General features: G+C 37.5%; 1 protein-coding gene across 1 annotated transcript; it reads left to right on the forward strand.

The window, feature by feature from the left end:
* Positions 1-4,800: 4,800 nt before the first annotated feature.
* Positions 4,801-13,043, forward strand: LOC145234170 (solute carrier family 23 member 2-like). Its single transcript, XM_080098933.1, has 14 exons — positions 4,801-4,868; positions 5,487-5,595; positions 5,876-6,042; positions 6,617-6,803; positions 7,469-7,650; positions 8,217-8,260; positions 8,602-8,678; positions 8,756-8,892; positions 11,210-11,377; positions 11,520-11,639; positions 11,755-11,928; positions 12,301-12,482; positions 12,649-12,778; positions 12,944-13,043. The coding sequence occupies exons 1-14, from the start codon at positions 4,801-4,803 to the stop codon at positions 13,041-13,043; spliced, it is 1,845 nt and encodes a 614-aa protein (XP_079955059.1).
* The last annotated feature ends 701 nt before the right edge of the window (positions 13,044-13,744 follow it).

A 13,744-nucleotide genomic window follows, 5' to 3' on the forward strand; every position in this document is an offset into this window, starting at 1 on the left:
TTTGATATAAAGCAATAGGTGTTTGCCATTAAATCCTTTTCGTGGTATATTTAAGGGCCTCCTGAAAATCCAGATATAAATTGTAAGGAAGAAATCAGAATCAAGTGAGTACCCTATGTCAAAGAGAAGGACTAAATCAGTGGTTCTCAATGTCATTCTGATCGCAAACCACCTGCCATCTTAGTCTATCACTGCGTACTACCTATACCCTGCTTGGAAGATATTGCTTATTCCTCTTGACTGCGATAACATATTTCTAAAATTAGCAAGGTTAACAGTTCCAAAAGATGATACAGATATAATTTTAGCAAAAGTTACTTGCCTACCATATTACAGATGTGCCACTTGTAGTACGCGTGGTACAGGTTGAGAACAACTGCACTAAATCAATTGATATGCAGAAATGGCCTAAATCCGAATATGTTGCACAATTGTTATAGTTTATATAATTGCTTGAATAATTTAAATCTAAAAAATATAACGAAGAAAGTTTGGAATCAAAAGTTGCTGCAATATCCCAATACTTCCTCATTGAATAGTGAATCATTCCAAACGAATATTGAAAAGACATATCCTGCAAGAACAAACCCTTTTTAACCAACTGTCAGACAAGTTTTGGAAATCTTACATCGTGAACCAGTATACTTGTTTTTGTAAAGTTGTGCAATCTTAGGCTTGATGATGCAAAGCTGGCCGACTTGACCTATGAAAGTGGGGACGTACTATACATATCAAACACTCGACAAAACGACCTTGGCACTATTCCCAGTATCTGTCAAATTGATGGCAGTTCACCGGAGTTTACCTTTAACCTCACACAATGTGGGGCAACGTACGCTGTAAGTACTTGTGTTCACTTCTTTTAACCATATTTGATATACGGATTCTTCAGCGGGTTTTCTAATTTAACATTACTATATACTAGGAACAAGTTAAAGTTACTAACAAACAGGCTTTTCAGTTTTACATGCACGTTTGTTTAGGGGAACGACAAACACCTAAACATCACCATTATAGTGTGGAACTTTAAGGCAATGGATCTATCCCATTCGATTCAACGCTACGTGTCTCACAGCTTAACCATCATTTGCAACTTCAACGCCTCCTACGAACTTCATTCTGTTAACATCAAGCCTGAAATACAGTCAGTACACGAATTTGCAGTAGAAATTATTGTCATTAAATAGAAATGTTGTATTTTGCAAATACATAGTTCATTCGTCCTTGAAGGCGCGTTTTAAACCAGGAGTGGGGAACCTTTTGATTTAAAAAGGCCACCCAACTTTTTGTCGACACTCGTGTAGGCTGCATCGACTTCTTCTCGGGTCTAGAACGGTGGTTTACAAACATTTTAATTTACATAATGGTCGTTTTGTATTTATTCGGAATAGCACGGTCCAAGCAGAATGCAATGTGAAAGCTAAGCAAATTTCCCATTACATTTAACAACAACATTTAGAATCTATTTTAGCTACAGGTTCGTTTTAAACGCATATCAAAGATATATTCTTAGAGAAGTTTATTACATGTTACCCACCCCTGTTTTAAATCGTATTCGAAAGTAATTGTTTCAAGGGAAACCGGAACGGCTGTTGATCCGATTGCTGGTGAATTTGAAGTTTCTCTTACGCTCTACAACGACAGTGGATTAAACTCAGTCTTGGGCGAAAACTCCAATGTCATTGTTCCTGATTACATTTTTGCCAAAGTAATGCTTGATAATATTCCATCTGGAGTAGAAGAATTTATTGTCCAGGTGGGTTTTGTTTGGACGAAAGACTGTTCCTATTATAATTAACTTTCAGCAAGCCTTAGGGCAGGGGTCTTCAACCTTTTTAGCTTAATCGCCCGCTTTCCAAGGCACTGGCTCCTAATCGCCCACCTTTGAGATTGTTATTTGTATAAAATTTCTGCCTTTTGAGCAGATGTGGGCGGTTAGATTCACCTAGCACCACGAAAGCTTCAGTCAACACCTAGTTTAATTGCTACTACAACACGCAAGGTCCATTTCACGCAATTCAAACGCATATGAGATATCGCCCCCGTTGAAGAACCCTGCTTTTAGGGCAAGAATTCTTTTTTAAAAATGTGGAGCCTTTAAATTCTGAAAGATTCAAGTTCGGTTCTAACATAATTTAGTTGCTGAATCATAACTTTCTTATTACAGGCGGAAGAATGTTGGGCAACGCAATCAGATAACTCTAGCTCTGCACTTATGTATCCCATCATCGAAAACGGGTATAATATATGACTGAAATTCAAAATCAATATTTTTCCTCAGATGTTTTTATTCCTATTCGGTAGTTTTTGTGCATTTTAAAGTGGTCCATTACATTCCATTGACCGCATTAGTATTTTCGCACAATCGTACTAATATTATTTACGACCTGACAATAATGCGACTAGAATCAAATGCGAACTTTACTTGATAATTTAATATAGCCATACTTGGTATGCAACAAAGTAAAATCACTTTGTGTTATATGAAGGTGCGGACTAATGACAGTAACAGTATTTGGCCCTATCGTGCCAAAGGTTGCACACCTCTGATTTAAACAAACAAACCTTCCAAACTACAACCAGCCTAAACAATTGTCTCCATTTATAGCCACATTCTCGAATTTTTTACGCAAAATGATTTTAGATGCAAAGCACCACCCAGCGGCAGTGAACCAGTGGATGCGAAGGAGATTATACAAAACTACGTGGCAAATTGCGCCAGGTTCAAGTTCAAAAGCTTTGTGTGGACAAACTTTACTGACAACGAGCAAAACATCTATGTTCATTGCGACATCACCATTTGTCAGAACTCCACCGGACTCTGTCCTGGCAAGGTGGGTATTCGCCCGTAATGGTGCCCTGCATTATAAATTATATGCTTTTGGATTGCAGGTTTGTATGAAGCGAAAGAGACGAGCTGTCGGAGATAACTCTTACCGACGTTTGTCTGCGGGACCAATTCGTTTGGCAAAATCGGAAAATTACGACAATGATGGTGAAAATCTTTTGTTTTAATATTTTTTTGCTGATTTGTTTGTTTTATAAAACAAATCCCTATTAAATGCTGTATTTATACCTGTTTTGAAATGAATAGTGTTGTTTTGCTATTTACTCTGATCTGAGTAAACTCGTAAACACACACACACACACACTGTAATGAGATAATAGATACACTTTTACTTTATTTGTTACGTGTTACATAAAATTACATTGCAACCTTAAAATTAGTTTTTAATTCTGACACTAATTGGATTTATCAATTTTATTTCATTTTCAGAAGGTGAGCAAGATGAAAAGATCTTTAATGAAAATGATGAAACACCAGACGCAGTAATATTGTTTGTTGCTGTGCTTTCTCTAATAATTTTCTGCGTCGTAACATTAGGACTTGCCAAAAAGTATTAAACCTACGACTGCAAAAATGTGAAAAAAGTTAAATAAACTTTAAAGTTTGATTTCCCCAAGGAAAAAGTTTTTTCAATCGCTGTTTGTTTAGGACATTGTCAAAACCAATTGTGAACGTTGTAATTAGGCCATGTTTTTATTGTTTCGCAAACAGTCGCTAAATGGTCCAAAACAGACCTAATATAAATACTTATACCCGCGTACTCAAGAAAATAAAAGTTGAAAAACTTATCGTTTGGCTATTTAGTGTCCTGTTTTCCAAGGTTTGTAGAAATGTAGCGAAAGCAACGCACCGGAAAATCAAGAAATGTTGCGTACCTGAAAATCAAGAAGCAAGCAAAAACTGTTACGTCCCGGTTATGCGGAACGTGGCATGAGGGGAAAGTTAACGCGCTTCAAAAAAGGCCACCAACAAGCTGTCCAAACAGACAGGTGTTTAGCAGATTGTATTGTGGGACGATTGCAAAAAGAACCTAAATCTTATCAACTGGTGCGGTAACCGGAAGAAATATATAACCCGGGTGGTCAGCTCGCAGCAATTAACTGACGCACACCTAAACATAAAGCCCCGCCATTAGGACGTCACAAACAGCCCTTACCAAACTTCTGTAATGCGACAGTACACAATTTTATTATACTTTACGTGACAATACAGCACAGGAACACTGCGATAAATGTACAGGACATTTATTGTAAACCAGAATAACATATTAGATTACTGAAGGTAAATCCACATTATTTATATTCTAACCTTTAAGTAATTGACTTGTAGGAGTAATAAACACATATTTATAAATCGACTCACCAAGAACAATTGTTTACACGATGAGGCCTTTCAAATACAGCTGAGGCAGCACCGTGCTACACGGATGTCAGTAACGAAAGAAGTAAGCTACGTTGCGTTATCACACAAAACTGACAGTCGATTGTTACGTCACAAACGCAATAGATTTCACAAGTTGCAGTGAGGAAAAGCGGGAATCAATAGAAATCAGCAATTAGTGGCGAGATGTGACATTAACCTTTTAATTTTAATTATTATGATTCCAAACAGAATACAAAAAGAAAAAAGTCATAATGAGAAATTAACGACTAACACAAGACCAAACACAACTTGGTAAAGGTGTAAAACAAGGCAGTTTTCATAAAACATTCAAATGTTTATTTAGTTATGATATTAGTGGAATGGTAACTACTTCTAAAACTATTGAGGAAACTTTCAAGAGAAATTGAGGTAAAACAGTTAAATTGCAAACCAAAATGACTATTAAAAGACCAGAAAGTTAAACGTTGTTTAGTAAGACTTGATTAAGAAAAATAACACATGATCAGGAAAACCGCATTTTATTTCAGAATGGGAGAAACTACACGTTTGTAGTACCACCCTGTTGGGCAATGTATCTGTATTCTACAGATGCACGTTTGCCAATTGACAACTATAAACTTTACGGCGTGTATGAACTGTATCCTAACTCTGACACCTGATCCCAGACGGGCGTTTTAACTTTAGTGGCCTGTTTAATGGCGCGAAATGTCATGTTTGGTTTGGAAGCGAGCTTCTTTGTTCTCATACCGTTTTGCGTTGTTAACTTATTTAAATCACATTTATGGGGTGAACTGGGTAAAGTAGCAGAATGTACTTTGTGCAGTCAGACTAAACAGAGATGGTGAATATTAAAAAAAGTGTATTTAATCCGTTATTTGATTAGGTTTAGTTAAACAATATTATTTTAACGATCCATTATGTTGGTTGCAAGAAAAGGGCAGTCATGGTGTTAATTTAGTGATATGAAATTTTATGAGAAATTCAAAGAGACGGAATTACATTTAACAATCAATGTAACAATGTCCTACCTGTGCCTATCAGTAAAAAAGTCATGAAACTACAACAGTGACTTTTCGTTCCGAGTTTGTTATCATTTCTCTGAAAAAGCTTTATCGAAAGAGGGATTTTTCATTAAAAAAGAAGAACGCAACAAGAACCGACGCAAAATTCGCAGCATTTGAGATGGTAAAAAATAATTTCTTTGCTTCGATGGCAAAATTAGTTGACTTTGTATTTTCTGCTGTACATTACGAAGGGCAACCGACTTTTCTCCACAGAACGAAAGTAGCGAGTCAGTAGAGCCAGCAAACACAGCTTATGATGACCACAAACTGCTGTACGTCTGCATCGCTTTAGGACTACAGGTGAGGTTTGACAATTGTAACCTATTTTTTGAGACGTGCTGAGTTCAAAATAGCAGCATCTCCAGGCAAATGAAGAAAGAATAAAAGCACCGAAAAATATATATTTCGCTATTTTGTCAATGTTTTAGCAGATTTCGAAGTACGTAGGTTGTTCGCCATTCAACTAACAAAAATTCTGCACACCCAACGTTTGTGGTAGTCTTTCGTAGGTGGATGCTGTCAATTAGGGGCACAGTAAACACAGCTGTACCTTTTTTTATTAAACATAACTTTTTTGCAGCATTATCTCATAGCAGTGGGAAGCATAGTTGGCCTTCCTTTGCTTCTGGCAACAAATCTTTGCATCGCAAATGACGACCAGGGCGATGTAGCAAGAGTGCTTCTGATAAGTAGCCTTTTCTTTGCCTCGGGAATATGCACGATATTGCAAACTACCTTTGGAGTGAGGTAATTCTCTGATTAGTTGTTTTACATGAAGAGCTAGTATTTTAAGAACTCACGTCAGTCAAAATTTGCTGAGTACTGATAGATGGCGTAACGACACAATTGTTGAAATTAACAGTAGAACTGGGATAGGGTTATAAACCAAATCAAAAGTTAGGTACTTAGTTTGTTAGGTCTATTATTATTTTTATAACAAAACCTGACCACAACCCTCATGGCCCTAAGCATCAGCAAATTACTCTTTGCCCCATCTATCGGTATTAAGCAAACTTTGTCTGAAGTAAGTTCGCACGTTCATAAAATTTCCTCTTTAAAGCGGTTTTTCTGAGTGTACGTCAAGTTATGGCGCACGAACTTAAATTCACGGTCATGACAACGTGGATTTGGTTAAACTGAGTTTTCAACCAATTTTCCGAAAAGTTGCTTGTGCAATAAAATCAGTAGCACCATAACATCACGACAGGGTAAAAAAACAAGTATTATCAAAAGATTAATACGAAGTATATGTGTATCATTTGTACAGACAATGACCTTTATCAAGTAAACGCAATTATATGTATGTAAGGCTAAATTACAGGCTCCCGATCATGCAAGGAGGTACATTTGACTATTCGCCACCTACACTGGCGATTCTGTCTTTTCCCCATAATCAGTGCCCGTCCCCTCTTCCTCCGATGTTCATGAATAGCACAGAAACTCTTTACAGTGACACGGATGGCAGCATTCTTGACGGGAATGAGGTCTGGATGAGGAGAATGAGAGAAGTGAGTGGCTTCTTATATCGTCTGTTCTACAAGATATTGATATGTAAGGTTAAGCACATCTTAACATACCTGTAAGAATAGACATGGCTACACATGAGTTAAAACGCATATGCGTTTAAACCCAACAAATGTTGTCCTTCGTTCAAACACGAGCGCAAGCATTTAGGTCAATCCGAAAATTACACGTTTTTATACAATTATTCAATGAGATGCGACCGTTTTCAAGAACTTTATGTCCAACGATCTGCCTGGATGCAAAAATTCTTATTAACAGCTTTATTACTGCTCTGTGTCCAAAGATGTTGTTTGTGTCCAAAGATGTTGTAGTCGCATTGATTTTCTGTCTACTATAGCTAAAACTTCAGTGAAATCTGTTCCCTAGTAAATAGTACCGATTGGCGTCCAAATCCGGCTTAACCAAGTGGGTAACCTTGCCCGAAATTGTTGTTTTAGAATCTAGTCCTTCGATAGGTCCTCATAAGCCAAACAAACGATAAAACTACGACCCGAATGAGATTGAGTGTGACATAAGGCCCGAATAAAGCTTGTTTCTGAAACTTAACCTGGAATAAATAGCCCTGACCTGGAATGAACCAGAACCCCGACTAGGGCACATCGCTGTGCAAAATGCAAATGTCAGTAATTCAATCTATATTCTGTTTCAGATTCAGGGAGCCATCATTGTATCATCATTATTTCAAGTGATACTGGGTCTCACTGGCGCTGTTGGGTTTCTTGTGAGGTTTATGGGACCGTTGACCGTGGCACCTACCGTTGCTCTTATCGGCCTGAACCTCTTCTCTATAGCTTACACCGACGCGTCTAAGCATTGGGGGATAGCTTTGTTGTAATCATGCATTTTGTTTAGAATGCTTCTGTACAAATAAGTGATACAAATTGCTTCTGTAGCTTTGGGTAAAATTTGCATGCATGAAAATAACGACTTCAGGTTTTGTCGTGAGTTTAAAAAACAGTTTTGCGACTGCCATTGCAAGCAAAAAGCATATGGAAGAGTTAATGTGCTTCAGCATTTTAAGTGATTATTAAGCTTACTTTAAATTTTGTCAACAAAATATTTAAATCAAAATTTAAAATTTTGGTAAAAGTCTCGATGAAAAAAATTAAAAAATGAAGTTGTCATCAATAATTTTTGTTAAGTAGTAAATATACTTTATGTAAAAGCATAGAGCCAATAAATTGATAAGCTGCAGACAGTGCACACTGTTTCGATCAGACTAGGTGAGGCATGGGTTTGTACCCTGTCGCTCCCAACAAACTGGAGTGCCGTTGAATGGCTACACTAGCCAATGCGGCCGATCTCTCGTCACCAGCTGCACTGATGAGACCTTATAGGCCGAAACAGTGTGCACTGTTTGCAGCTTTTCAATACTTTACATTCACATATGTGTTTAGTACATCGTTCGTGCTAATCCTGTGTTCGCAATACCTACACCAGGGGTGTCCAAACTGCGGCCCGCGGGCCAAATGCGGCCCCCGACGGCATTTTAAGAGGCCCGCGGCTGTTTGTTTTTTTAAATTGTGTTGCGTATGGCCCGCCATAGTTTGAAATTTTGGATTAAGTTTTTGGGTTTTAGCGACGCTACTTCACGCAAAAGCTTTCCATGGAACTTCATTTACCGGTAAAATGTAAGGTGCTGACTCAACAAAATCACAAAATTTCCTTAAATCCTGTAAATTTGTGTCTTAATTCTGAAAAAACGTTGACCCGCGGGCGTCTTTACCTGGTAAAATTTGGCCCCCGTTAAAAAAAGTTTGGACACCCCTGACCTACACAAAATCAAGATTCCATTTCCGATGTATTCAAAATCGAAGAAGTGCCATTTCAAAAGATCACCAATTTTTAAAACGTTTCCTGTGAGTTTTTAAAACCTGTAGTGAGTACAAACACGCAATTGATTTTGTTGCATGCAAATTAAGGTCATATTTTACAGGCCGTGTTTGCGATTGGAGCCGCATGGATACTTTGTCTAATCTTTACAGAAACTAATGCTTTTACTTCTGATCCAAACAACCCTAACTACCTGGCAAGGACTGACATCAGATCAGACGTCATTTCAAACGCGCCATGGTAGGGTCGTCATACATATTCTGGAATAGCTGGGTATAATGGAAAAACATATTGTAGAATTCAAGCAGTGTGCCAATTCTACCTTTCAGTCTCTTGACTGGCAGAATAAGAGCGGTCAGTTTCACATGCACTTTATTGAAATGAAGAGTGATTTAAAACGATTTTCGACCACCTAAACCGAATAGAATAAAGAACGTCATAACTACAAAACAGTTCAGACAATCTTACTTGCAGCAAATGAAAGTATGCACCATAACACAACTTAATACACTCACAACTAACTCAGATACCACTGTAACACTAACTGGACTGCACGTGTAGAAACAAGAAAACTGTTAAAGTGGGACACATACAAGGTTAGCAGTTGTGACGTAACAATGCATGTCTAGTGCAATGGTTGCAACGGCGGGAAAAGTTTTTGTTGTAGGGGAGCGTTAAGGGCTCTGCACACCAGACGCGGTTGACGGTGGCGGCTAGCGATGTCAGCGCCGGCGGTTGTTGGCGGATTTTGCGCGTAACGTTTGACGTGACGTTGACCCTTCACACCGGCAGTGCGGTTGCCGTCGACGACTTTTGTTGCTAAGAAAACTGGGCCATTGTGCTTGACATATTTAGTGTTTCTACGTCTTAAGAAAGTTGCTACAAAATTCCGTTTAGTTTATTTTGTGACAAAATATAATGTTGATCATCATTCCACGGTAAAATGTTTCCAAAAACAATTGCAACAGCAACATTGGATTAAGTTTACTTCTGTCATTGCTGTTGAAACACACTTTCCTGTTTTACAGACACTTTATGTTTCAAAGTTGGTAATATAATAGCAATAACATAAATGAACACATTTTAGAAAACACAAGATTGCAGAAACGCAAAGAAAACAATCATATAACAACATACAAAAAAGCTTAAATGTAAAAAGATGCATTTACATTAAACTTGCACATTGTTGCACAATTACAATGATGCTAAATGTTGTCAAATGCGAGAAAAAAACTTCTATTCTTTGGCTTGTGGCATACTTTTCTGAAGTTTGTAACTTCATCAATTTGATCTGTGATGTTGGATGAGGTTTTTATTGGGAATTTGCTTTCCAAGTCTGACAAACATGTCACAAATTCATATCTTGAACTCTATGGAAATATATATGGAACAGTTGATCGGCAGAAACTACATTTTTATTCAAGTATACCAACCTGAAAATACATATATAACATTTTCTTTTCTTGCCATGAAGTTTATTGAACAGGTGCACTGGAGTTGCTGAATCAGTCATAGACATGTAGATTAGTAAAAGTTCCTACACTTCTGCAACAAATCATAGTTGTTAAAGGAGCAATACATTTAGAACTTATACCAAAACTCACCTATGCATAGGCTCATATGAATAGTGATTCCATCCTGGTAAGATTTCAACAGCAGCACCTCTCTTGTACTTTTCTTTTTGCAAAGTAGTGATTAGATAATTACAAAATCATTTCGAAAAAAACCCAAGACTAAACAAAAAGCTGTGAATAGAAGTTCTTTAAACCACTGGTAAGAAAATTTTAGTATGTTTGTGTTCAGTATTTAATTTCAAACTGTTTAAACGACCATTTCAAACTAATTTACTAAAAACAGACAAAAAACAATTAAAACAAGACAATTTGTACCAATACTATCAGTACTTCATTCTTATTTTCTTGGTAAAAACGATAAAACAACCCACCTACAAACAAAAAGACCTAAATCAAGCAGAAATGTATCTTAAACAAGTCGAGCACCCGCCGAATACCGAGTTTTTCATCCAGCAGTCTAGCGCGGCTGACGGAAAAGTTAAATCCGATTTAACTTTGCCGTCAGCCGTTTCAACCGAGAAAATCACGCCGTCGCGGCAAGTCGCTGTCTGGTGTGAATACCCCGTCGCTTGCCGTCGAACGCAAAAACGCGTCGCTATCCGCCAACCGCGTCTGGTGTGAATCTTGCTTTACTGTCCGTTACACATATGACGGAGCTAATGTGTCTCAACTTTTTAACCGATTATTACTTTACATTTTTAACAACGAAGAGCATTGAAACAAAATTTGGGAGGTGGTAAAACTCTGTGTGATAAAATTTAAATATCAACTTCAAAGAGTAAGTTGTTATCAATAATCATTGTTGAGTAACAGAATACATGACATTATCATACATTTTAGTCCCACATCGCTTATGCTAATCCTGTGTTATCCTGTATCATACATGGTCAAACTAGCAGCCTTATTAGCAACTGGGCATTTCGTCATTATGTGCGGTTGATACTTCCCAACGCAAAATTATTTTGTGTGGTTCACTATTTTAGGTTTTACTTTCCCTACCCTGGACAGTGGGGCTTCCCAAGAGTTACCCTCGCCGGGGTGATGGGAATGTTAGCCGGGGTTATAACCGGTATTTTAGGCTCGGTGGGCGACTACTACGCATGCGCAAGAATATCGGGTGCACCAAATCCGCCAGGCCACGCTATAAACAGGTAATTCACCAGTCAGTATGCACTTAAGTCGCATGTCAAGTCAATTCATTACGTGTGTTTTCTTAGCTTTTTGTCGCATAGAATATAAGTTTATGTCAGGTTTGGGAGACACATAATCCAACTCTGACGACTTATTTTGCAGAGGAATACTTTTGGAAGGCGTGGGATGCATTATATCTGATGTGATTGGTACCGGCACTGCTACAACTTCTTTCAGCGAAAACATCGGTGCTATTGGCATCACAAGAGTCGGCAGCAGAAGGATAAAACGCAAATTAGCTTACTATTTTTTGTTTTATAACAAGACAGTAATTGATTGCAATAGAATTAAATATAGATCAGTGGATGTCGAGCTAATAACATGGCATATTTTTGCAGGTGCTTCAGATAGCTGGCCTTGTGTGTGTTGTTCTCGGCATGTTTAGCAAGTTTGGAAGCATATTTGTTGCCATACCAACCCCTGTGATTGGTGGTTTGTTCTGTGTTGTATTCGGACTCATTACTTCAACTGGCCTCAGTAACCTACAGTTTGTTGACCTCAACTCACCTAGGTATGTAAAAAAGGTAACAAACACCATTAAAAGCCAAATTGAACGTTAAAAACCTTTATAGCCACGGTAACCAGGGTAAGTCTTGCAAAAGTCTGTACTTCTGTGAATAAAATATTAAAGTAATTGGGTTCTTAAGGATTTTGGTTTCTTCAAAAACAACAATATTTTACCATCTTGACTGTTTCAAAATTTGTTTTGGTGTTCTTATGCTTCAACGTGTTGCATAACTTCTGGTATAATAAACATGAACTATACCTATACCATAAACAAAGTCATTTCTTTTCTGCGCACCTACAACTATTAAACTTTAGTTGTTTACGTTGCTCTAGATACGTTGTGAAAAAAGTTCACATCACCTTTTTGACAATACAGAAATCTTTTTATAATGGGTTTCTCATTCTTCATGGGACTCACTGTTTCACAATGGATAAAGGCAAATCCCGGTGTGATACAAACTGGTGTGGTGGAGATTGATCAAATCATCACCGTTCTCCTGCAAACTGCAATGCTCGTCGGTGCAGTTCTGGCATTTATATTTGACAACACCATTCCAGGTAGAATGGTAAAATACGTTTTGCTTTTGCTGACAGTCTTTGTTGAAGGCCAATCCTATTGGAAGTGGTACAGATATTATAAGCCTTTGTTGGGGACAATTCAAGTAGTAGTATTTTTATGGCTTTGTACTATCGAAGTTATTACACAAACCCACTCCTTATGCAGGAACAGATACAGAACGGGGAATAGTCAGCTGGAGGAATCAGAAAAAAACAAACAAGCAAGAAGAAAAAGAAAATTTAAAAAATAAGATTGCAGAGTGTTATAATCTTCCTTTTTCCACCAGTTGCTGCAGGTACATGGTATTCCTAAAAAATAACATGTATACTTTATTAGACAACAATATTACAGTTTGTTTCAAATAAATTATCGATAAATTTTCACCTTAATGTAAATTAATTTAAAAAGGAACAAGTGTTGTCATTACCTGTTGTGATATGATATTGTTTTGATTTTAAAGATTTTCTAGATATTTGCCGATCTTGCCTGAATATGGACAAAAGTCGGCGAGCAAGGATAATAAGCTCTCTGTAGGGATTGGCTATGTCACGCAGATGTAACGAGGGTCCGTGTGAATGTATTGCTGTAGGAATCATAGTACACCAGGCCTATTACTGCTTTAAGATGTTTAAGCTTGATAAAGTGGTACAAAATCATTCCGAGCACATTAAAATGTTACCTGTGAACGGAAAATTTTGCTGAACTCTATTATGACCGCCATCCAATCGAAATTTTTACTTTTTCGAATTTAAATGATTTTTTCGAATCGCCGATACTACAGTTAATCTTCAAAACGATAGAGCAATTTAAGTCTGGTTCAAAACCATTGCCTTAAAACACTTTTGTACATGTTATACACTATTGTTTGTAGCAGATTAATTTTAAATTTCTGTGCTGTATATTACTATAGTCCTGTGGTTCGCCAAAACCTCTAGGGTCTAGGCCCTAGGGGCTTGGGAAATCTTGAACGGAACACTAAAAAAATAGATAAAACAGTTTACAAGGACAAGGAATGTCGTTCCCTACTGTTTCACAAACGAACTAAGTAAGTATATTGGATAACTTTTCCGCAATATTGGATTCTTGTGACATAAACCTTTATAGGCAAGTTGTTGGTATGTTTCTCGTATAGAATTTGGTGTGAAAGTTGCCAGTTGATGGTATGTTTCTCGTAAAGAATTTGGTGTGAAAGATCTGTTTGGCGGGCTGTAAACCTAGTATTTGTGTGTAAAAAGTAATTTTGCTGCTTGCTTTGATTTGC

This window comes from Phallusia mammillata, chromosome 6, assembly GCF_965637545.1.
Source record: "Phallusia mammillata chromosome 6, kaPhaMamm4.hap1.1, whole genome shotgun sequence".
NCBI lineage: Eukaryota > Metazoa > Chordata > Ascidiacea > Phlebobranchia > Ascidiidae > Phallusia > Phallusia mammillata.